Raw genomic sequence first — 25,973 nt, forward strand, 5'->3', positions numbered from 1 at the left:
TCATACAGAACAGTTAATGACTAAATGCCTCAAAAATAGTCAAAAATACTACAATGTACGTCCTGCAAACCAAATATGTTGCTGCTTTGTCATTTGGAAAATATATGTTTGTAAATCCAGTTTATTCAGAAAAAGTAAGAAAGATGCGCAGGAGAAGAAGAATTTGTGTTCCCAAAATACTGCACAGAGCTAAAGTAACGTCAGCCGGTCTAAAGGTTAAATGATGCACTGTGAAACTCGCCCTGTTAAAGGTGTGAAATAATTAAACTGCATAATAATTACCAGAAACAAGTTGATATGTAAAAATATGCAGCGTCATGGAGAGTCAAAAATAACAAAGAGAGTTTTTCAGTTGTTGCGAACATGTGAAGATATTAGAAAAACGCAGTTCCAGGCTGTCGAGTGGCTTCCGTTAAAAATAAAAAGCGGCATCGGTGCGTCGGTTTGCTGAGTGGGCTCTCCTGTAAAAATAGCCATCTGCTATTTGACCGGCTGCTCATTCAGGCTGCTATTGTTGCATCCTCGACTCTCCAGCAGCATCGGCAGCAGCCCGTCGCCATGGCAACGCTGCAACGCTGCTCGCGGCGTGGGTGCACGAGGGCCACTTGTGTGACTTCTTCACCTCACGTAACCCAGAATAACGGATGAAATCATGCGGATCATGAGCTGGCACAGGACGAATTCGTCATCCAGCAGCGGAACAGCAGCGTAGAAACCGCTAAAAGAAGTTATCTGAGCTCCTGTCTGTCTGGAGAAGGATGCGTAATGCGTCTGGACTGATTTGTCTTTTGTAGATCTCAGCTGGACTCGTGTAAAATGTTTCGTATTTGTCCAAAACTCCGCTGTGGCTTCACGGTTTGTCCAATGCAAACTGATAAAAATGCAGAAAAACACGAGCTTGGCTGGAGGTTTTTTTTTAGTTTTTTTTTTTTGCTGTGCAGGAGAAACAAAGAGTTCTGCCTCAACAGACTCTAAACTGCAAATTTGCAATGCAGCAGCTAATTAGAATTATCGGAACACGCTGTACCCAAAAACCAATTCTGTCAATACCAATTTGGGATCAATAATGGTGGAGGAAATGAATGTGCGAAGGTGTGACAGTCTTCTCAGATTACTGCTGAATCTAGTCTTCGTAGAGCTTCCATTTCATCATTCTTTACTATAATACACTTTTAATTCTACATTGAAAAAGCCTTTACACATTTTGCTGGATATGAAGTGTGTTTTCCTTTATTGGTGTTTGATTTAGTTCTTCTCCGTTGGATTCCTGCCATTCAACATGAGGTTCAGTTAAAGTGTAGCATTTAAATGGTGACTCAAAGCAACAAAAACAAAGCACAAAATGACAAAAATTAGACACAAAACCGGACGAATTGGATACAAATGAGAGAAGACAACAAAAACGAAACACAAAGTGAGACAAATGAGGCCCGAAACAACAGAACGAAGACACAAGACGACAGAAAGGAGACAAACTGAGACACAAATGAAAAAATGAAACACAGAATGGCACAAATGAGACGCAAAATGACAAAACATTAGACAAAAATGATGCAAATGAGATACAAATAAACAGTGACGCAAAATAACAAAACAAGAGAAAATGACAAAAAGGAGACACAAAAAGAGACACAAATGAAAAATCAGACCAAATAAATGATACAAAAGAGGCAAAACAACAAAAATGAGACACGAAAAGATAAAAGATGAGACACAAAACATCAGTAAAGAGATGCAAAAGAGACAAATTAGGTAAAATTAACCAACAAGTCCAGTTAGATCCAGGAACTCAGATTTTCCTGCAGAATATTGCATTTTACTGACATGTAAAATTGTTCATGCTACTGATGGACCTGACTGTGTGTCTGTGTTCAAGGTGCTCCAACGAATCTTTTAACACAGGTTTCAACATTTGTTTGCATTTAGTTCTGTTCTTCACCTTTTGACCTTTAACCACAGCTCTACACTTTTAACCAAATGATGAATACAATATTACATTTCATGTTTTGTTTTTATTATGAAAAGAAGAATAGTTTTATTGCCAAGAAGCGTTTCACATAGATTTAATTTATCGTGGTGTTTTGGTGGATCACAGGAAATCAGTAGAGAATTTTTAAAGAAGGATAAAAAGATTTGAAAAGAAAGGAAGTGTTGCATAAAGAATGAAGAGAAAGTGTCAGTGATCAGTTTCTAACTTTTTAGTAAAAGTGATAATATTATGATTTTGCTTTGCTCTCTTGAGGCCTTTAAACTGTAATTATTCAACATTTCTGGGATGTTTTGGGCGCCAGAGTCCACATTATATTAGTATATGGTCCACAGTCCTGCAGCCACATCAGCATGAATCTCCTGTTCTTCAGATCCTACAGACTTCCTGCTGCAGCAGCAAACTACCTGTGAAATCGAGCTGTTGTCACCTGCAGGACTCCCGCTGTCTGGTCCCGGTGGTTCCGGTGAAGGGACCGGCGACCCCTCCAGCTCTGCTCTGAAGGAGTGTCTGATCAGCGGGCGTGGACATCCAGAGTCCAGCTGGAGTCTGTGGACACACAAGAGGCAGAAAATCATGTCAAGATAGAGAGAAGACGCCGAAACACACCGGTGACCAGAGGAGGACTTCAAAATAAGAGCACCGGCTGTCTGAGGTAGGCCTGTTTGTGGTCACATTTCTAAATAACAATACACAAACAGTACATTGATACGTTACCATTAAAAAACGCAGCCAAATCACAGTAACATACTGACCATTAACAACATCAGGATACTGTTAAAACGGACGGCTTGAACTGGACAAAAAGATTTGACACCAAGACACAAAGCACCTTAAACAAGACTCAAAATGGCACAAATGAGGTTCGAAATGACAAAACATTTGACAAAATGACACAAAAGCAATACAAAAGAAGAATGTGACACATAACAACCCATACAAGACACACAACCAGATGAATCGGGCACAAAACAAGATGAATGAGACACAAAACAACAAAAATGAGACGCAAAATGACATGAACGAGATATGAAAGATGACACAACTCATACAAAACACAAAATGAGACAAATATTAGACGCAAAACAAGATGAATGAGGCATAAAGCAATACAACGAACAGATAAGATAACAAAAACAAGACACAAAATGACATAAATGAGACTTAAAATGACGAAACATTTGACAAAATGACATGAGAATGAGATATGAAAGAACTGACATATAACAACCCATACAAGAATCGGACATAAAGCAAGATAAATGAGACACAAAACGATAAAAATGAGATGCGAAATGACACAACCAAGACATAAGACAACAAAGTTGTTTGTAGGTGGTTTTCTTATATTATATTATATTATATTATATTATATTATATTATATTATATTATATTATATTATATTATATTATATTATATTATATTATATTATATTATATTATATTATATTATATTATATTATATTATATTTTATTATATTATATTATATTATATTATATTATGCCTTTTGCCCAACTTTTGGCACTTACATCACACAATATGATTAGAGAAGCAACCAAATCATTCTACAACAAGACAATAAACTGAAACATGCGGTGACAGTGAAATAAAATCACCTTAATTACCAACAGGACTAGAGCAAGTCCTGCAATTGATGCTATGGTCCGAAATACAACCTAAATTTCCAGAAGAACTTGCGTCAAATTCTCCAAGATGCTTTAAAACAACCCGAGAACCTCAAAAAATTGTGCGCTGATGAGAAATTGTTCTGTTTTTAAAAGCAAATTAGCAACAGAGTGATCACATTTTTATGATTTATTGCTCTTCAGTTGAGAATAAAATTTTTCATTGCATTAGTTTTGGAGCATCTTCAATTTATTTTTAGTGCATAAAAGATTTGTGAATAACTGTATATAGACATAATACGACTGCATTTATATTCCTGATTTATTCTCCATTTGATCAAAAGCTTGCTGTTTTTGACAGAAAAGGCTTGTCCAAAAATATTCTCCAAAATATTCTCACATTTATTTGAAATGAAAAAATATCCACAGTATTATTCATTCACCAAGGATTTAAGGTTTTTTATTGTCATGCCAGTACACACATTCGTATGTGGTGGCACGAAAATAGTAGTGGTCATGGTTGTAAGTCAAAGAAATAAAGAAAAAGAAGAGAAATTACAAAATATATGCAAGGGTAAACAGGTGTGTATGTGTGTGTGTGTGTGTGTGTGTGTGTGTGTGTGGTATGTTAAATATATATAAGACAAAACTAATACTGGTTATGGATTTTAATATAGAAGGACAGTCCTGTAACAGCAGTATCTTTAAAGCTGGAGTAAAATTAGCACAATAAAAATAAATGGAAGCAAAAACTTATTTTGAAAACGGCGTCCGTGGATACGTCCGTGCGTAATTGCGCACACTTGACCGCGCTGTAAAAGGCTGGTGCGCCAGTGTGGAACGCTATAGGCTGGAGGGAGGCAGCTGTTGCCATTATATTAGCAGGCAGCTCCGATACATCAGCGACTTCACCCTCCTCCACTAGAAAGAGAGAAAAAAAAAAGGAAAAGAAGAAGATGAGTCTGCGGACAGCATCGTAAACACACGAAACTGACGGTAGAGAATTTATTTCAAAAAGTGAAATCCAATGGTACAGAAAAGTAGTATGTCCAGGACGCCTTCGACCTCAACCCAGGAGATCCAAATGGACATGTTCGACCATCATCCACACACACAGGTAAGACACGGAGGGTGGGGAAAAAAGCAGGAAATGAGAATTATTGTCAGAAAACACTCAGCGCCGACTGTCCTGTGGTTTATTCCCACTGAAGATGCTGTTTGACGGCAGAGAAGCCGCTTCACTTCTGGAGATTAACAGGTTGTTCTGCAATTAAGTCGCGTAATTCGCCTCCGGGAGCCAAAAACGCTCGAGTAAAGCTCGATTTTGCTCTAAATCTGTGTTTTTCAAAAAGCATAAATGGTTGATATGTTGTGTTTTTTTCTGATTTATAATTGCATCCTCGGCCTAACTGGTTTTAATAAGTCTGTGTGCTGTATGGAACCATGATGTAACGCTTGTTTTTATGCTGTCTGCTCATTGGATTCTTGGGGAAAACCACGCCTTTGTTTAATTTAGCAGCAATTAACGAAGTGGATGTTGCGTTAAATGTTGATTTCTATCAACTGGAGGCTGATTTTTATCTTAAATTGTGAAGAAGAGTGATTTTTAAAGTTGGCTTTAAATCAGTTAAAGCTGAAATCCTGCTGTCTAACAGCACCTCTCATCCTTAAAAAACAACTTGATAAAATGCTTTTTTTCTTGGTTTTTATATTTATCCCTCATCTTTCCACGGTGTCACTCTTTTCACAGCTACAAATAGTCACCGGCTTTTAGGAAGTGACATGATGTTGTGGGCTTGTTTAGTCATAACAGTTAAAAAATGGATGAAAAGATGAGAATATCTAGAACAAACACACCCACGCTGAGCTCAGTCATTGTCTCTCTGGAGAGGGAAAAAAAAAACACCATCTCACCTCACCAGAGCTTCAAACCTCACCAAGTCCTCCTCTCCCTCCCCTCTTTTTTCCTCCCCCTCCTCCGTTCTCTCCCCCCTCATCCATCCATCCATCCATCCATCCATCCATCCATCCATCCATCCATCCATCCATCCATCCATCCGCTCTGAATGTCCCACCATGCTCATCCTGCTCTCACCATCTCACCTCGTCCAGCTTTTTTTAGATCTTTATCTGCTGAGAGGCTGCTGGTGAGAAACAGATGGACGCCCTCCTGGCAGCAGGGGGGTTCACACGAGTGTGTGTTGCACCTCTGATCAATTAGACATAAAGTTCATGTAGACCCGCAGAGATGTCAGGCTGCAGGATTTTATCCGAGGACAGAATGAACTGATCTGAATTCAGCACCTGAGGGCGGCCGAGATTAAAGATCCGCCGTCAGATTACAGATTCGGATCTCTGTGAGGAGAATTTATGAAAAACTGCTCCAGGTTTCACCTTTTTTATTTCCATTGGAAGGCCTCCCCCCCTTTGCTCGGCGCCACAACACCCTCCTTAATTATGCTCTTAATCTGGGAGGATGTTTACTAACAGGAAGCCTCCCCTCCTCGCTCACTCTGGCATTTCTCTGCCCTTTGCTGACAGGAATCGGTCCCATCGTGGCTGGAAATCCATCTAAACGCACAAACCAAACCTGCATCCACACACGTCTTGTTAGTTCTGAGCTTAACTTTGCTTCTGCCGCTGCTTTCTTCCAGTAATTTGGCTCATATATGGTTTTATTTGCCAGCTTAATTGCTGAGATATGTGGTGCCATAGTCCAGCAGGACGAGCCAAGCAGATTATTTAACCGGCTGTAAATCCACAGTGGAGCCGTGTTCTCTAAATCACTTATTAGAAGGTGGAAAAGAGCCACTATCTGCTTCAGCTTTGACCCAACGTCCTCAAAGACCCCCTCCGGCGAAAATCTAGTTTTTCACCTTGTTAAAATGTTCACAAGGTGTTTTTTTTAATATGCTGGAAGACACATAATAAGTAAAATAAGCACCACGATTGAGCGATTCCACCTTGAAACTCAAAGATTCAGGTTTATGGAATTTCATACTAAAGCTACGTGATGTTGGATAAAATGACTTTGCAAAATATGAGTATTTTCACAGAATGACTTGAACATCTGTATTTAGAAAGAATTAATTGTTCTAGAAAGACCATGTGGATGCAACAGTTGCCAACAGAGTACCTGTTTTTGGTCAACATTATCTGTTTTCTTTTCATTTTCACCTGCAAATCAACTGTGATTTCACAAAAAGCTTCCGACTAGAACTGCTCACTGTTGGAAGAAACACTGCGATATTTGGTTTTTCTACAGAAATCCAAGAATTATCACCAGACGACTTGCTAATTTGGAAGGACTTAATCATTCTAGAATGATTTTGGTCATTTTTGCAGAGGACTTCTTGGTGTAGAAAATAAAAAAATATTTGTACAAAGGCTGAAAAAAGCCATTTGGAATCTTTCTCTGATGTTGCAACACTGGCGAAGGCAACCAAAATAGTGGCTTTGCTTGAGATGGCATGAAGCTCTGACTTTGTGGTGCTGATTTAAGGATTAAACAAATGTATGTCTCATGCAGTAACAAGTGCAAGAGTCTGCAAACAAAAAAAAAAACTGCATTTGATTAAACTCTTTCTTTCTGTAGCTGAAATATTTCCATACAACCGATTTCTTTTTGAACCAAATCTTCCTTTTCAATGTTTATCTCCTGCTGTTGCTGTGCACATGTGGAGCCTGCAGTTTAACAAACTCCATGTCCTTTAAATATACTTAAAACAAAAAATCTGAACCCTTAAAATAGAGTAAATGATGTTCTATCCAATAGACTTCTCTTGTAATTTAGAAAATGGAGTTTTCCTTTTTGTATCAAGCGACAAAAAACGTTGGTCTGTGATGCGTTTGAGTTATTTGCACATCGCATGCTTACATTACAGTGTCGATGCTGAGACAACTTGTTGTGCAGCCCGACATCTGAGCCATTTTAAGGTAGGAAGAGATTATTTTCATGGAAAAAATCTTCTAAATATGTAACTCTGATGAAGAAAAATTGAGGGATTTCAGAGCATGTTTACCTTTAGCTAAAGTTGGGATCTGCTGACAACCAGACCGTGGTGCACCTTCAGATCTTTGAAATTTAGGCTGTGAGTGAGATACCATATACAGTAAACCTGCTGTTACCATGTGAGCTGTATCTGGAAAGACAAAACCTGTTAATGCAGGTGTAAATGCTGCGTTTCAACATCTGGAAGTGGTTGGATTCACACCTGAGCAGATCTGAGTTTGCATTTTGAAGCTAATTTTCATTTTCAGTATCTTAGCTGGTAATGCAGAAGGCAAAGACATGCAAGTCAGAAAATGTTTTGTACATTTGCTGTAGTACCTGTTTGATGCTGTAGCAGTCAGAGGAGGTGGTTGCGTGGACTACAAGTAGCTCCATGTTGGCAAGCAGTGAACATTGCAGGAGTTTAGCTGGCAGTGGGCACCATGACAAAGACTTCAATGGAGGTTAGTGGCGTCCAGGCAGAGCTCATATTTGTACGACCAACCAGAATTAAGCAAGACGGCTAGTCCTCTAATGTAATCATGAAGCTTTTGCAGCAAATGGTGTATCAGCGTATAGACTGTTGTCCCGAGCACTTTAATATGTTCAACAATGAATCAATTATTGACTGATAATGTTAAGAAAACTGATTGGAATTTGCTTTCCATATTTATATACTATTGTATATGTTGTGAGAGAATATTGCGGGGGCTTAGCTAGTAAAGGGGCACCATGACAAAGACTTCTGTGGTGGTTAATGATCTCCGTCTAGCGCTCACATATTGAAAACAAACTGGATCCCACTCGAATTGTGTTCATTTGCACGAGTGGCCAATTTCACCAGCTTTATTTGCACTAAGAGTCACTTGCTTGGGGGTGAAAATAGATCTATCAGCATATAGAATAACATACTGTACTTCATGCATCTTACGATTACCCAATTATTGTTTGGTAACTCTGCTGACTGTCGGTTAGGAAAACAGTTTAAATTTTGCGTCTCGATAATGCACAAAGAATTAAAATAGGGTGAATAATTATTACCATCAGGTGTAGAAGCAAAGCTTGTGATCAGAGAGTATATCTAGATAGATATGGTCTAAAATGTTACCGTAAACCTCAGAAATGTTGTGAATTTTTTGCACATATTAAAAAATATTTTTCATCAGTGCACACAGCATTTTTAGAGAATTCATGATTCTTGGAACCTTTTCCAATGTAGGTGGACAGATTTGCCAATAGCGATGTCATTGTCTATTTTTGATTCCGAGCAGGATTTGACTGAAGTCCAGCATCTTTCACCTCCTATTTGATTTCAACACAAAAAAACCCCAGCAAATTTGGAAGAATTTGTACCACTGTAGTTGCCATTGGGCACATCTAAGTTAGTTTCTTGTGAAGCATTCTGCAATTTATTCACCCTCTCCCATCTTTATCAGTAAATCAAGCACGGCACATCATGTTTTTTGGAATACAATAGCTTAAAAATGCATTCATGGTCTGGTCTGAATTTTTGGAGAGCAGCGTGCAGCAGTTGTGTTTGTCTTTCATCTGCTAACACTGGAAAGCTCGCGGTGTGGTCGCACCATTTAGCGCTCGGTGTAGCGGGTCATGTTTGTTTAAAGGCAGCACGGCGGTGGCGGCGTTCGTCCTCAGGCCTCGACGTGGACCTTCAAACGCGACGTGACAGTGAGAACAAAATAGTGAGCAGAGGACAGTCGCTGTTGGCACTGGCATGTGGACGGTTTAAAGCAGTTGTTCAGTCTTTACATTAGCGTCCATGTGTGTGTAAGAGATTGTGTTGCTCACTGGTTGGCTATAAGTAAGTGTGCGACTGGTTGTGGCAGTTTCTCATGATATTGATGGTACTGCAGCCGAGTTTATTAGATTTTTTATGCAATTTTTACCGTCACCCCAACGGCCGTAGAGTTTTGTTTGCATCAGTAGTAATTCAGTGCATTTCACTGACCATATCGGATAACTCACTCACAGAAATACCCCAAAAATTCTTACAGCAGTTAATGTTTTCCTAGCACAATCAGCAATACAAAAGCTTTTGCAGACTAAATTATTTAATTTGCAAATGTGTTTCAGTTGAAAAATTACCTAATTAACTTGTAGACTTGAAATCTACTCAAGCAAGTTATCATATTGAACAATTATTGTTCTGTTTCTGGTGACGTTATGCTAAAATATCAATGTTCGAATGAGTTTTCTTGCAAATCTATTGGATAATATGTTAATGGGGGTGTTTTTTGGAAAGTTATTGTTAAATCAATCCTAATAAACAAACTAAAGATAGTTTCGTGATGGCCGACACTTAAATCTGTGACATTACAGTAGAACTATGACTGACTTTTGACCAGAAATTGAAGCACTTTAGAGTAGAAATCTTAAATAGGCCGCATAATACGTGGTTTCAACATTCGTGTCAAGTTACAGGTAATAGATTAAAGAAAACTGACTCAAATACATCATGCTCCAACTTTTTCCTGCTTGAAGATGAAAGAAAACTTGCACAATTTTCATTTTACATGACTAGTCTACATGAGAAGTTTATCCTGTAGAACCTTGTTTAGTCCGATTCAAGGATTTCCCATGCCGTTTTTTTTTTAACTTCATTCATCAGACAGTTTCTTGACATGCAGACTCCAAAAGCAGTTGCATGGAAATATTTCTGCAACAGAAAAGATTATGTTGATCAAAAACAGGTATTCTGTCTGGTGTGTGCTACAATGGTTGTTACAACATGAGCCAACAATTAGGTTAACCATTTAAATCAGCATCACAAACCTCTGCATGATGAGTGCAAAGTCAGATCTGAATGCCAACAATGAGTGTTGCACCATGTGAGAAAGGTCCCAGCTGGTTTATTTTCATTATTTGATGCACATGCACAGTCATTCTACAATGTTTAGTTCTTTCCAAATAACAAGCCATCTGGTCCAAATTCCTGATTTTTGTTATATCCCAGAAAAACTAAATATTGCAATGATTTGATTTCATCCGATACTGTGCAGTTCCAGTCAAAGTCAAACTTGATTTACTGATTAAAGAGTATAGAAAAGAGTATTCAGATATTTGACAAAAACTGCAGGGTGTCTTTTGAATCTGGTGAGGGGAAGGTGATCTGACAAGGCAACCTTTAAATGGAAGACGAGATGTGACAGAAAAATCAGGGGGCATCCGGATTTGAACCGGAGACCTCTTGATCTGCAGTCAAATGCTCTACCACTGAGCTATACCCCCTACTGACTGGAAACACTGGGAGGTCTGTCAATACACAGGAGGAGGTGTAGTTCTAGTGACTGCTGAAGTATTGGTTTGCACGTTTGAGTTGTAGCTCGTTTCTCCCACAGTGTCAGGTTTAGATACATTAATCAAATATAACTGAACATACAGTTAAATGTTGACTTTTTAGTAACTTTTAATGTTGCAACTTATTTATTCACAAACACGCAGCGAAATACTTCCATCTAAACAATTGTGTTCATATTGTCTCAGTATGTCGGCGTCAGTAAAACCACTATTTTACGTCAGACTGCGTACAAACAGCTGATTTTTTGTAAAATAATGTGTTGCAACCTGAATTTAAACTCCGACACTGGGAGATTTAAACGTTAATGGCGATAAATGAGGTGAAGAAAAATAGACAAGGGCTTCAAAAAAGTTCAACGTTGTTTTATTGTACAATTTTTTTGATGAAGATTCTACATTTTACATGACAGCTTTTCATGAAATTATGTTCAACCAACAAGCTGCACTGAGTTAGTGGAATTAGCACTTATTTAATAAATGATAAATGCACAAGCACAATTAATTTTTTTTTAAGGTAATAGCTTGTAAAAATTAAATAGCTTTATCTAGTTTCTTTTAAGTGTTATGCGTGATTACTGTAGGTATAAACACAAGTTTTGAAGTTGAGAGTTGTCATAAAAAAATTGCCTATTTTCATGTAGCTTTTAGGAAATTGATTAATTCAGCAACAAAACGGTTTGGGAGTTAACTTCTTTTTTATTTCAAGCTGTATATTTAAACACAGGCCGTATTGCTGTGAGAAATGTTGTCTTGAAATGTCCTTTAAATTGTATTTGTTCAACCTGCACATTTTCACATGCACCGTCTTGACACAGTGACAAAGCAAAGTATTTAGTTCATGCATATTAATATTAAGTTGATTCAACTGCCAACATTATTACGTCAACACAACTCATCAAAATATTGTTTGCAATCTAAGAGGTTTATCCCAATCAATGCATTTTTGTACTTGCAGCCATGCAGTTAAAGAAGCTGTATTAGTAGGCACCCTGTGTATGTTGAACTGGGTTTGTTATATTTTCCTGCTGACACTAGGTGTGTCATATGTTGACTGGTGTTTCTCACCTGTTCAGTTTCGTCTGTCATCCAGTCCTGTTGGTGTTGAGAAATCCAGTGTGACCCTGAGGCCTCGGAGAGAACAGGAGGTCTGATCTTCTTTCTTTACGGTCCACACAAGTCGTTCTGTGGAGGCCTTGAAGTGTCGCAGTAGTGGATCATTTATATAAACCCATGAAAGACTGACCCTGACATGATTTCTTCTGCTGGGTGGTGCATTAGAGACAAACTCTTCTATAACTGGGAAGGTGACCTCATAGCTTTGGCTCTTGTTTTTGGATGGATTTGGGGTTTATACTTGGTGTGGGCTTCTTGAATTTACTTCACAACGTCATTACTCTTTTTGGTTGTTAGAAAATAATTCAATCATGTTTTGCTGTAATATCTTCATTAGCTAACATTCACTGTAAAACAAAACATGGAAAACAGTGAAAATCATGCAGCGATGGGGCAAGAATTATTTCATTTTCAAATGCTTTTCAAAAAAACTGTGAAAATAACAGCAAATATCTGTAAAACATTGATCTTTTTTAGCAGTTTAAATACACCAGAACAGTACAGTTGTGGTCACATATTGCAAGAGGACAAATTGCTATTTCTGAAAATACATGTTTGATGTTTTGATATGTTTTCTAAATAGGTATTATCTGTTACTTAACAAACCAGGGAACATTTGTAAAATATCACTTAAAAAATTATTCAGTATTTCTTTAATCCTGAATGTACACAACTTTGCTTTCAAATCATGGCAAATATCTCTAAAATAATGTTTTCCTTCCTTTAAATCCAGCACAAAGAGTGTAATTTTGCTGTAAAACGTAGTAAAAGAACAAATTGCTTGCATAGTTTGGAGCGCAGTTTAAGGTGCCTGAAGAAACCCGTTTTTGATGCACCTCTTGCTAAAAGTTTTGGATTTTTTGGAACTAAAAATGGGACTCTAAAAAGTAATTCAAGTTGCATATTCCCATGTCTTTGTTACATGCATGGCTGCAAGATAAAAACTAACTTGATGATTTAGATAAACCTTGATGAATTGCGTTATAATAATATAATAATGTTGCATCAACTTAATGTGTGTAAATTAAACTCAGATTTCTGCATTAGTGGATTTAAAGCTAATTTAAAGTTGAAATAACTTCATGAAATTGGCTTAAATTAACTTAATTTTTGTTCACCTTGAGTGTGAGGATTTCAGGTTCCCTCTTCTGTCTTAATACACTTCAGATAATTAATTAAAACTGCATTTAATTGTAGAGGGAAAACAATTCCTCAAACTGGATTTTTGTGATTTTGACTATTATTTTTGCTGCAAACTGTTGCCAGACACTATTTTTTAGAGTGTATGGCATCACTATTTTTCTCAGTGTTTTTTGGTGGCATAAACACCTTCTGTATTAATTTGTTTCGTGTATTTCTCAACCAGCTCTTCTGTTCTCGTGCTTTCATATCCGCGCGTCTCCCGATTCCCAACAAATGCGATTATTGGGTATTGTGTTACCATGGCGATGGCGGCTCATAATGCGATGTGTGACCTCTGCCCAGCCCGGATGGAACTAGTCGCCAGGGGTCCACCAATCGCATTACGAGGTCCCAGTTTGCATCAGAACATGAAAAATGAACAGTAATGAGCGACGAGCACATTTTCTGAGCTCGGCTTCCTCTGTCTGGGACTCGTGCTGCTCTCTGTCTGCCGTTATTTGACGACACATGCCACACCAAATGTTAATAACCGCCAGGTTTTCTAAGAAATGCGTCAAGATAATTGCACAATTAAACTTTTTCCCTCTTTTTCCTCCCCTCTGCCCTCCGTCCTCTCGTCTTTCAGGGAAAGTACGCCAAGAGGAAGAGCCGGTTCAAGCGCTCGGATGGAAGCACCTCCTCTGACACCACCTCCAACAGCTTCGTCCGACAGGTAACGATTCACATTTAATCCTCGCCAGACTAATCAGGGCGCCAGACTCGGCCTCAGCTTCCCTCTAATCTTATTTAATGAATACCAAGTTTAATGGAGTCAGAGAGGACTTTTAATGCGGCTACTTATCATCGTTCGCACAGTTGAGCTACAAATAGGTTTGATGTCTCTGCAGATGTATGTTGCAGCTGAATATGTTTCTTATATTCCACTACAGATTACACAAATGACGTAAAAAATCTTTGCACTTCAGCTGAAAGAAGTAGTTTGTTAATCAAACAGTCAATGTATTTGTATTTTAGACAAAACATGCAATTAAATATTTGAATTTCCTTAATTTCAAGAGGGATTCATGAATCAAATACAATCATCAAGCTCATTGATGCATATATAACAAACAAATGAATAAATTAATCAATTACTCATTAGAATAGTTGATGATTAATAGTTGCAGCTCCAGTTTCAGTCCACCACGTACAGCATGATGCATCTCAGTACATTTTTTTTTTTGTAAAAATGCATATTATTTATCCATTTAACGCTCTGTAATGTTCTACAAGCTTTATAAGTTAAAAACAACTCAGTTACTGATCAAATGTTGCTACTAGAACACAAGTTGCCCAAAAATATTATGGAAATTGTTCAGGAAGCAACTGTTAACCATCTAAACCCTAGAACTTACTCTCAACTTTGAAAGGCATGTTATATATATTTTTTAAAAAATCTGTAAAATTCTATTTTTTATCAAAGCCAGAATCTGGAGAAACTCAATAAAATGATGCATTTTTATTGTCCCGATGGTCCTTGAACTAATCATCTATAATGTGCCTCTGCTTTGCTAAAATTAGCCAAATCTAAGCTTAAAATCATGTTATTTACTTCAAATCCCTTTACATGTCTCATTTAAAAATACAGCAAAATAATCTGTTACCGCTAACAAGAGTCTGTAAAAAAGAAAAAATTCAACTCAGCTGTAACTTACGGTCATGTGACAAAAATTCAAGAACATTTTAGCTGCACTACAGGCAGTGTGGAAACAAATTAAAAATGTAAATAGTGAAATATCTATAGTATGTAGAGTCACCGTTTATTTTTCCAGTGTTGGCAACACCTGTGGGCAAATGTTCTACTTGTTGAGTCCACCTTTATTTTTTTTGTGAAATGTATAGTCAAAGAAATGTAACTTTTTTTTTTTTGAAAGCAATTATGATTTCTGTCATTCTAACTCTGTCAAACTACACAACAAACATTTCTGAGTTCTCTCTTCTTCTTCCTGGTTCTGTTTCCATTCAGGTGCAGGACTTTATATTGCAGTAAAAAAAAAAAAAAAGTACCAGGAGCAAAAAATGCCCAGAAATTGCTTGAAGTCGTTATTCCAGATTAATACAAATCAACTTTTAATTTCTAGCACTTTGGTTGCTGTAGATTGGGCCCAGCTGTGTTTATTTACTTAGAACACTTGTAGAATTGACTCACCAGCTCACATCAATGTGCAAATATAGCAATTACAAGATGTATCTTCCAAAAAAAAACAAACTTTTTGAGTAGAACATTTATCTCACTGTTGAGTTTAAGAGGTTTCATTTTCCCCTCTGTTATTATCGTAGATTGTTGACTCTGTAGATAATGTGAGCATCCGAACCCTTTATTTTCTTGTCTTTAAACAAGGCTCGTCTCTTCTCTCGTCACCCTGATCGTGTCACAGGCAGCCCACAGACTGAACTCAATGCGGTGGCTTTGATAACATCAGCAACAACAACAGTAAACCCCCTGCGACTGCCGCTACTCGCAGCTTTTACTGTCTGAGATTCCTCCGAGGGGCCGGCGGTGATATAACCCAGTCCCTCAGGTGTTTTAGATCTAATCCCAGCTGACCCTGACCCACCCACAGGAGGTTTAACTCCATCGATCAGTGCATTTATGGGTCCAGAAGATCCATTTTCCTGCTCAGACGAGATTCTGAAATACATAAATTTAGTTTCAGGCATCACACACTCGTGACCCCTCCAGCATTCCTCGTCCCACATTTCTCAAAACCGAAGCTAAATGAGTCCCTCTTTTCCGCCTGACCTCTTCGTTGGCAAGAGGAAGTGATGTGATCCGCGCTGAATGACATTTACCTGTTCAGTGCCGCCGTTGCTTTAGAAGGAGAAAAAATGTTTTAAAAATCCCACCGCTGTCGGAAGCTGAACTCTCCCCTGGTTTCTAAAGGTTTCTGCATCCTCCTCCTCCAGCCAACACCTTCATTAACTCGCTGACTTGAGGAGGTGAAGGGCCACCTGCAGCTTCACTGGAAAAAAATAAAATAAAAACACCAAAAATTCTGGGAAAATTCTGAAATTTAAAAAATGCAATCAAAGACTTAAAATAATACATAATGTTGTGAAAATAATGGATATGAATGTTTTTAGCAAATTTAAATACAGTAAAAGAGAAAATAAAAATTTTAATTTGTAAAAATATGTATTTTGATGTGTACAGTTTTGGTCTCTGTCACAGTCAACATATAAATTAGGTGAATTATTAGAATTTTCTGTGAATTTATTATGAACAAATTAAGGCAAATAACAATAATAATTGTAAAATAACACTTAAAAAAAGAATATAATATTAATGAAGAATCTAATTTTTTTACAGTCAAATGAAGCAACTTAAAAATTGTAAAAATATAGATTTTTGATGTGGTATTGTAAATTTTATTTTTTTACAGTCAACACCTAAGTTAAAACCTTTCTCAGATTCTACTAGATACTTTATATATATTTATTTCTATATATATTTTATATTTTATGTACTTTAACAAAGCAAGGCCATACGGTCAACAGTTAAAACATTTATTTACAATTCTTTAAATCCTTAATCTACAACTTATTCTTTCTAATGATGGTAATCATCTGTAAAATGGTCAATATTTTTTGCTGATTTAAATACAGTTTAAAAAAATACAATTTTACAGTCTCACATTGTGAAAGAACAAAGTACTCTTTGTAAAAAATTAAACACATTTGATGTTAACATTATTCAGAATTTCTTCAATACTTAAATTCTCTCTTCTGTGATTTTACAAATTATTTTTAATTTAACAAAATAAAGAAATTCTGTAAGATAACAGTTTAAAGAGTATTTACCATTTTCCAATCCTTACTATACATATTTTTTCTTTAAAATGTCTCTAAACTAATATATTTTTGCTTAGTTTTAGCCAGTAAAAAGACTGTCATTTTGCAGTTAAGAGCAAATAGCTATTTGTAAAAATACAGATTTTTGATGTGGACATCATTTCCAGGTTTTGCCTATTTTTTTGTTATTATTATTTTTTATAATTAAATACTTTGCTCCATGACTTTATTAGTTATCTGTCATTTAACAAAACAAGGAAATTTTGTAAAATAACAGTTTTAAAATAATTTACTGTTTTTCTGTCTTTATTATCCATCATTTTGTTTAAAATATCTCTAAATTAATGACATTTTTGCATATTTACATACAGTAAAAATATTGTCATTTTGCAGTTAAACATTGTGAAAATACAGATTTTTTTTTAGACATTATTTATAGTGTCAGGTTTTTTTATGGTTAAGATCTAAATCATTACTTTTAATCTGGGAAACAAAGTGGGGAAAAATCTGCAACAAAAACCTCAGTAAATTCTGGATAAAAACGATCAAGGAACTCATTATTTCACAGTCTAGGTTGGATCAACCATTACTCGCCCTCTATAAGCAGCACAGCACCTGTAGTGAGGAAGATTCAAAGCTTCCTCAGATAAATATGTTCTCCTGTCTCATGCTGTTGAGCGTTTCACTCATCAAGGCCGCAGTGGGAGGATTTCATTACATCTTTCATGGTGAAAATGCTTCACAAATTCTAAAAACTGATGTAGCAGCTGGACTGTTGAATGTATGGAGGATTTCTGAGCGATTTCACACATGCACACAATTTCTGTGAAAGAAAAAAATGAGCTGCTAATTGCAGAAAAAGAAGCTTCCAGGCACCTTTTATAGGCCTTTCTTTTTTCTCTCTTTACGTACATCCAGCGTTGAAGTGAAAGCAGAGCCCTGTATAGGCTTTACAGTCTCACACACACCTACGCATGTGCACACACACACACACACACGCGCGCACGCACAAACGCACGAGGAGCCGCAATCAGCCGACGGTGGAGCTGGCTGGTACACTCGGCCTGGTTTCCATGGCAACGGGGCTGCTGAATCTCCCCCTGTGTGCAGGCGCAGTGGGATGGTGGATGTTTCGATGGGTTTGTGTTTGTTCGTGTGTGTGTGTGTGTGTGTGTGTGTGTGCAGCCTCTGTGTTTGTGTTAGTTTGTGTGTCGAGTTAAACAAAAACACACAATCCGTCTTGGTTGTGTGTGAAAGCAGCCAGAGACTGTCTGCTGCTGCTGCTGTAGTTCCAGTTCTGTTTTCTAAAGCTGTCAGTGGAAAAAAAAAAACATGTTTTTTTTTTTTTTTTTTTTTACTGTAATATTCATATTTAGCTTTGTGGAACATCTGATGTAATTAACAGGTAGAAAACACACTCATGAAGACGACAGCGTTGCAATAAATCCTCATGTTGTCATAATGAGCACCTCCGAAGGATGACGGTCACAAAGAAAATCCTTCAAAAGACCTGAAGGCTGCACCTGCTGCTCATCTACAAAACGCACAGTCTAGACTCATAAAAAATACACACATATATCTATCACTGTCAGGCAAAACTAAAAGGAACTTTTTAAATTTTAAGAAAAATTAATAAACTGCTTTAGAGTGAATAAGGGTGGTGATATAGTCCACACGGCTCTCGTAAACAGAGTAAAAGAAGCAAAAAATCAAACCAGAAGCTAAACGAGTTCCTCTTTTCTGCCTGACCTCTTCATTGGCAAGAGGAAGTGATGTGATCCGCGCTGAATGTGAAAAGCTTTTAAAGGTTTTTAACTGTAATTTTTGCAATATTTTACAGTCACTTTACAGATTTTCCCTTTTTTGTTAAATTACAGACAAAAAGTATTAAACTACACATAAAACAACACTTTTCCCACTGGATGTAAATATGCAAAAACATTATTTGACTATGAAAGACACATTAAATATATTACGGAGTGCGAAAGTGTTGATATTTTTCTTTCAACTGTTATTTTACAGATGTTTCCTGTTTTGATAAATTGCAGATAATAACTAGTAAAATAATATAAATTTACATGTTGACAGGAAAAGAAACGATTCAAAACTGTAAAAAATGTCTATCAAATTGTTCTTTTGACGTTTGACCATAAAATTAAAATATTTTCTACTGTACTTAAATCAGCAAAAAAAATTGTATAAGAATTTAAAATTTGTAACATTTTTTAACTGTTATTTCACAGATTTTTCTTGTTTTGTTAAATTATAGATGATATATCGTAAAATCACAGAATAAAAAAAATATTAATATACACGTTAACAAGCCAGAAACTGTAAATTATGTCCATTTCATCAGTCTATATTTTTATATATGGGGATGTGTTCTTTAGCAATGTTAGGCCGTAAATATTACACTACTCTTGCTGTATTTAAATAAGCAAAAAAAGGGTTATTTCACAGATATTTGCCATTATATAAAGTATGAGAAAGGTATCTTTAACTGTAAACATGTTTTTTTGAACTGTTCTTCCACAGATTTTTCTGTTTTGTTAAATTTCACATATTTAGTAAAATCACAGAAAAATTGTCTAAATTCACATGTAGACAGAAAAAAAATGTTAAAAATGTCAACATCTGATTGTTCTTGTATGATGTTCAGCCGTAAAATTTTAATATTTTCTACTGTATTTAAATCAGCAAAAAAATGTATATTAAGAATTGAAAAATGGTAGTTTTTAACTGTTAAATTGCAGACAATTACTATTAAATCAGAGTAAAAATGTTGTTTTCCATGTTAACTGTTAAATAAAATTGTAAATAACATCCACATCATGAAAACTGTAACTGTTGTTTGACAGATTTTTAGTTCTGTGTTAAATTACAGATAGTATCTAGTAAAATCCGGGTGATATTTTACGTGTTAACTGCAAAAAATTTTTTTTTTTAAATCATCCACATCAAAAATCTGTATTTTTACACAACTAGTAATTTGTTCTTTTATAATGTGTGATCATAAAATGACAATTTTCCTGTATTTAAATCTAAACAGGCTAAAAAATATCATTATTTTCAGATATTTGTTGTTACTGTCATTGTTCTTTGTGGTTTTTCAACATTACAGTATTTCAATGTTTTTTTAATACATATTTTCGCTTACACCAGATTTTTTACACATTTGTCTTTTTCTAATTAAATTTCCAAAAAAAATAATGGCACTAGTCTGCCAGAAAAAGATATCAAATATCCTGACACACATTCTGTCAAACACCAGATTGTCTTACTACATCTGGTCTCGTTCTGCAGTTTGTAATCTGGCATGTTTTTCTGGCTGTTCTGACCCATAATCCTGTGCAGATCAACAGATCTGTCACACGTGTCCGAGAGTCTCGCTCGAGTAACAAAAGCTTCTGCTGCGGAGAAAACACACAATCAGGTGATTTCACACTGCAGACTGAGACAAATATACGAGTGTGGATCGAGAAGTTCAGAGACTACACCTGTAAAATCCAAAGAAATACGTTTAGATGACCAAAACTAATGTTCTGTTCCGGTCCATTTATTACCAACAGGCTCATTTATTTTGCAGAAAGCGGCCATTGATAGCCAAATTTACGTTTCAAGATTAGATGTTTCTCTTGGGTGACCTTAGAATAAAGCAGGAAGCTGAATATTTAACATGCAGCGTTGATGTAACAGGATATCTGTGCTGCTGAAGAGCAAACAGCTGAGCTCTACATTATGGGATGTTGAGTGCTGAGATGCACCAATGATTGAAAACATCCTCATTTATTAACATGTTTAGGAGACCCAGAAGCAGCAAATGTTTGTCATGCAACCTGAAACGTGGATAATTTCAACATGTCTCACTCAAGAAACACACCTTCAACCTGCAAATCATGCATGTGCAAAACTGATTCAAAGCAGGATGTTGTCACCGTTTCCAATCTGCATACAAACACGTATTATATGTGCAGGTTAGAGCTGCAGAATATGAACATCAGTGTCTAGTTTGTGTCATTTTGGGACTCATTTGTGTCGTTTTGTCAAATTTTCTGTTGTTTTTTGATTCATTTTTTATGTTATTTTGCGTCTCATTTTTGGACATTTAGTTTCTCGTTTGTGTTCATTTTGTCTCACTTTTTATTTATATCTCATTTATCATGTTTTACTTTTGTCATGTCAAGACTCTTCTGTGTCTTTTTTGTCTTGTTTTTGATGTTTTGTGTCCTGTTTCTGTTGATTTTGTGTATTTTTACGTTTGTATCTCATTAATTTTGTTTTGTATCTGACAGTCTCTTTTCTGCCATTGTGTATCTTGTTTTTGTCATGTTGTGACTCGTTTGTGTTGTGTTTTTGTCATTTTGTGTCTTGTTTTTGTCATTTTGTGTCTTGTTTTTGTCATTTTGTCTTGTCTTTTTCTCGTTCAGTCTCATTCATTTTTGTTGTTTTGTGTTCTGCTTTTGTCATTTTGTCTTGTTTTTGTTGTTTTGTGTCTCATTTTTGTCATTGTGTCTTGTTTTTTTCATGTTGTGACTCATTTTTGTTGTCGTCTTGTTTTTGTCGTTTTATGTCTTGTTTGTGTTGACATTGTGTAATTTTTCTTTTATATTTTGCTTTGTGTCTCTCTGTGACAGTTTTGTTTCCTTTCTGTCATTCTGTCTTGTTTATCATGTGACTCATCTGTTGTTTTTTTTGTCTTGTTTTTGTCATTTAGTGTGTTGTTTGTGTTATGTTGTGTAATTTTTCTTTTATATCTCGTGTCATGTTTTGCTTCTGTCATGTTGTGACTCATTTGTCTTTTTTTGTCTTGTTTGTGACTTTTGTGTCTCATTAGTGTTGTTTGTGTCTTGTTTTTGTTGTTTTGTCTCGTTTCTGTCATTTTGTGTCTCGTTTTTGTTGTTTTGTGTCTCATTTTTGTCATTTTGTCTTGTTTTCATCATGGTGTGACTAATTTTTGTCGTTTTTGTGTCTTGTTTTTGTCATTTTGTGTCTTGTTTGTGTTGACGTTATCTAACTTTTCTTTTATATCTTGTTTTGTTTGTGTCTCTTTGTGACAGTTTTGTTTCCTTCCTGTGTCTTGTTTTTCACGTCGTGACTCTTCTGTGTCTTTTTTTGTCCTGTTTTTGTCATTTTGTGTCCTGTTTGTGTTGTGTTGTTTCAGATCTTTTGTTCAGTTCGCGCCATCTTTCACGCTTGGTGGTGTTTTTGCGGTAATTTAATGAAGTGCATTTTGTTTGTTCGTGGTTTTGGAGCTGTAACTATTCAACAGATACTATGAAGCTCAAGTCATCTCAGTATCGTCACTGAGCCATGAACATCCACAATCATCTAACAGCAGAAAACGCAGCCGACAGTGAAATTACCTCAAACACGACATGTTACAACTACAAGAAAACTCACGCAGTTCCAATTTTCCAGGACGAATCTGCAAGTCATCACACGTACTACTCAGATTAAATTTTTTTTAACTTTATTTGCGAAACAGTGAGTTGTTGCCAGGCAGATTCCTCACCTGCACAGCAAAAATTAGCGACAAAAAAGACAGGAACGCTGAAATTATACATTTGGGTGCAAAAAGAAATGCCGTGTCAGTTGTATGGAAATATTTCAGCTACCGAAAAGGTGCTATCAACCAAAACCAAGTTCTCTGTTGGCAGAATCTTGCAATTGTTGGAGCAACACAGCTGAATAGTTTGATCATGTAAATCACGAATCTCTGTTTGACGAGCACAAAGCCAAATCTGAATGTTTCCAAAGATGAGAACTATTTTGGATGTCTTTTGCTTGTGTTACACCACATGAGAAAGATTCCAAATGCTTCTTTTTTCAGCTTTTTCAGAACAAATTATTATATTTCATGCAGTTGCACTTCCCAACAAAATCACCCCAATCATTCTACCATTATTAATTGCTTCTAATCAGAGCTATTCAAATCATCTGTGTACAATTCAGAAAAAACACAAAATCGCAAAGTCAGTTTTTCCCAGCGATGTGCTGCTCTAGTGCATGTTGTCCTTCATCTCTTTCTGTCCTAATTTTCTGTCATCTCTCTGTTGTGACATCTACTGAAGGCCAAGCAGTTTCTGGACATTTTTCCTCACTGTGCGCTCAATTTTTACTACAATCTAAAGTCCTGCATCTCCGTGGAAACAGAAAAATCCTAAAGAATGACCCAGAATGACATTAATAATAATTAAGAGTTAAGTGGTGTATAGATAATGGATGGATGGATGGATGGATGGATTCAAGGTGTACAACATTTTCAAGTTTCCACAGGTGTTAACAATACTGTAAAAAAAAATAATAATAAAGTGACTGTAAATGCTATTTTACAAATTTACACATTTTGATTTGTTTGCATACTTGACTCCAATCAGTTCTGTGTTTAGCTCAGCTGAAAAATCTCAGAATTTTTCTGACATGACTGTAGCTCACAGCTGAGTCACTAAAGGCTTCACAGTTGCGCCGAGAAGTGCAGAATTTTTAGTTTTTTACAGAATCTGGTTAAAACAAACTAATTATTTTTGGCAAAATTTTAAATGAGACATGAAATATCAAGATTTAAGCTCAGATTTGTCACAGATGAGTAGTTAAAGGAACGTCCGAAAGTCAGGAAATCCTAATATTCTATTAATTTTTACAGCTTTGGGTGTTAGAAATGGTATTATTTGTTTTTTTCTTTAAAGATAGCATGCTAATTTAATCTGAAGAGGTGTAATTTATGTGTGAAAAATTGTGTAAAAACAAGGCTTTGCACACTCAAAGAAGCATTTTAGAAACCGAATAAATCAACGAGAGCATGCAGACCCTTTAATCCTCACACATAAGTCCAGGTTTGGTGTTTGGATTCTGCAGGAAGTCCATGAATCCCAGTAGAGTCCCTTAATTTTTTATTTCCCCTCATCAGCTGACTGTGATGTCATCAGTTAGAAAGACAACAGAGGAAGAGCAGGTGGTCTGTAGCCATGAAGAACAACCATCATAGTGTCAGAGGTCGCCCTCTAGTGGACACATTCGAACTTTTATTACCAAAACCACCACCTACAATGACAACCGCCTCCTGTAATATCCAAAAAATTATAATTTTGCGGTTACCACAGAAGAAGTAAACACAATATTGATTTTGTCATTTTAGGTTGTGTGTGTCTGGTTTTGTGTCTCATTTATCTCAGTTTGTGTCTTGTTTTAATCATTTTGTGTCACTGAAAGTTTTGTTTTTATTTTGTGTCGTTTATGAAGTTTTCTGTGTTTTTTTTCTCATTTCTGCTGCTTTGTGTCTCGTTTATGAGGTTTTGTGTCTTGTATTTGTTGTTTTGTATGTTGGATTTTGCATCTCATTTGTGTCATTTTGTGTCTTGTTTATGTCACTCAAAATTTTGTTTGTTATTTTGTGTGTCGTTTATGAAATTTTCTTTGTCTTTTGTCTCATTTCTGCCGTTTTGTGTCTCATTTGTCTCGCTTTGTGTCTTGATTTTGTTGTTTTGTTTGTTGTATTTTGCATCTCGTTTGTGTCATTTTGTGTCTCATTTGTGTCTTTGAAAGTTTTCTTTTTTATTTTGTGTGTCGTTTATGAAGTTTTCTTTGTCTTGTGTCTCGGTTCCGCTGTTTTGTGTCTCGTTTTGTGTCTCATTTTTGCAGTTTTGTGTTTCATTTCTGTCATTTTTTTTTCATTTCTGTCTGATTTTTCTTGTTTGTATTGTGTTGTGTTACATCTTTTGCTCAGTTCACACTGTCAGATTTCACAGTATTTTCTGTATCTGTATTTTGGACAAACAGTACATTTTTGTTACAACTTGGCTGTACTTTTCCAGTATTTTATCACAGTGTGGTTTGTGCATTCATGGTTTTGGAGCCGTAACTATTCAACAGATACTTCAAAGGCTCAAGTCATCAAGCGCCAGTTGCTTCAAAGCCCAGATCGATGCGCTTCATGTCCTCGATTCGCTGCTTTCACGCCGGACCGCTGACTCCCCCTCGCTCATATCCATATTAATCCCTCATCTGATAGCCTTTTTCCGGGAGATAGACAAAGAGCCGGAGAGGGTTTTGGGAAGAACGAGGTGAGGATGGCAGCAGAGAGCAGAGAAGGGATGGAGGGGAGGGGGTTTCCCTGGGCACTGCCCCACTCGCCTCTCACGTCAGCTGGGGCATTGAATGGCTGACGGCTGCATACCGAGCCTCCTTCTGGGTCTCAGTGTGTTCGCGTCCCTGTTTCTGCCCCGGCCGGTGGCTAAATATATTTCACCAGTTTGCAAATGTAGCACAAGTCCTGCAACCCGACCCCCTGGCCGGCTCCGGCTCCCTTCCTCTGCTCAGGGTTCACGTTCCTCCGGGTTGTGGGGGGGGGCGGTGGGCGTGAGGAGGTTAAGGGAGCTGCTGGGCCGGTTTCCCACACACACACACACACACACACACACACACTTACACACTCATGCACTTGTCGAGCTCGCAGCAGCAACACACACTCGCTGACACACATATCCACATCATCGGTGTGTCTGTGGATTGTGGCGTTGCCCCCCTGGTTTGCCGTGGTGTGGTGGCAAACGAGGTATGGAGAGGACCGAGAGGATCCAACGGCCCGTCGTGGTAAGAATCCGGATAAATCCACCTTGTGTGCACTTTTTCTGCTTGTTGTGCAAAGTGTGCGTGTGTGTGGAGTTTTTAGAAGTTTCAAGTCGAAGTGGTCCCGATAGCGCCGCACCTCCCGGCTCGCCGCCCCTCTTGATTCCATTTTGGGCCGCAGCTGCTGGAAAGGCGCTGTGTTTTTAATTAGACCTCCAGCACTGCCGCTATGTGCTGCTATGTGAAGCCTCCTGCCCAGAGCTGTGGCCATTTCTGGGGGCTTCTGTCACTGCTGCCCCCCTGCCTGACTCAGGCCTGCACTGGTGGTTGGTTCGGAGATGCCGGGAGTCCAGAACATGTGGACAAATATCGTCTGTTTCAAGATTTTAGGTGTTGGTTGAG

At 37.0% G+C, this 25,973-nt stretch overlaps 1 protein-coding gene and 1 non-coding gene across 5 annotated transcripts in view; one reads left to right on the forward strand and one right to left on the reverse strand.

The window, feature by feature from the left end:
• Positions 1–4,460: 4,460 nt before the first annotated feature.
• cacnb1 (calcium channel, voltage-dependent, beta 1 subunit) overlaps positions 4,461–25,973 on the forward strand; it is a 59,031-nt gene continuing 37,518 nt past the window's right edge. For 2 of the 4 annotated variants that reach the window (XM_023278733.3, XM_023278736.3), the window contains exons 1-2: positions 4,461–4,730; positions 13,801–13,887. In XM_023278733.3, coding sequence (XP_023134501.2) covers positions 4,641–4,730; positions 13,801–13,887 — 177 coding nt within the window. In that variant the 5' untranslated portion in view covers positions 4,461–4,640. Of the gene's footprint in view, positions 4,731–13,800; positions 13,888–25,404; positions 25,596–25,973 lie in introns of those variants that run through there. The other 2 variants (XM_023278731.3, XM_055005115.1) reach the window with 2 other exon arrangements.
• Positions 10,779–10,850, reverse strand: trnac-gca (transfer RNA cysteine (anticodon GCA)). The gene has a single exon. It is a non-coding gene; the product is annotated as a tRNA-Cys (tRNA).

The sequence above is a fragment of the Amphiprion ocellaris genome, chromosome 19, assembly GCF_022539595.1.
Source record: "Amphiprion ocellaris isolate individual 3 ecotype Okinawa chromosome 19, ASM2253959v1, whole genome shotgun sequence".
Taxonomy (NCBI): domain Eukaryota; kingdom Metazoa; phylum Chordata; class Actinopteri; family Pomacentridae; genus Amphiprion; species Amphiprion ocellaris.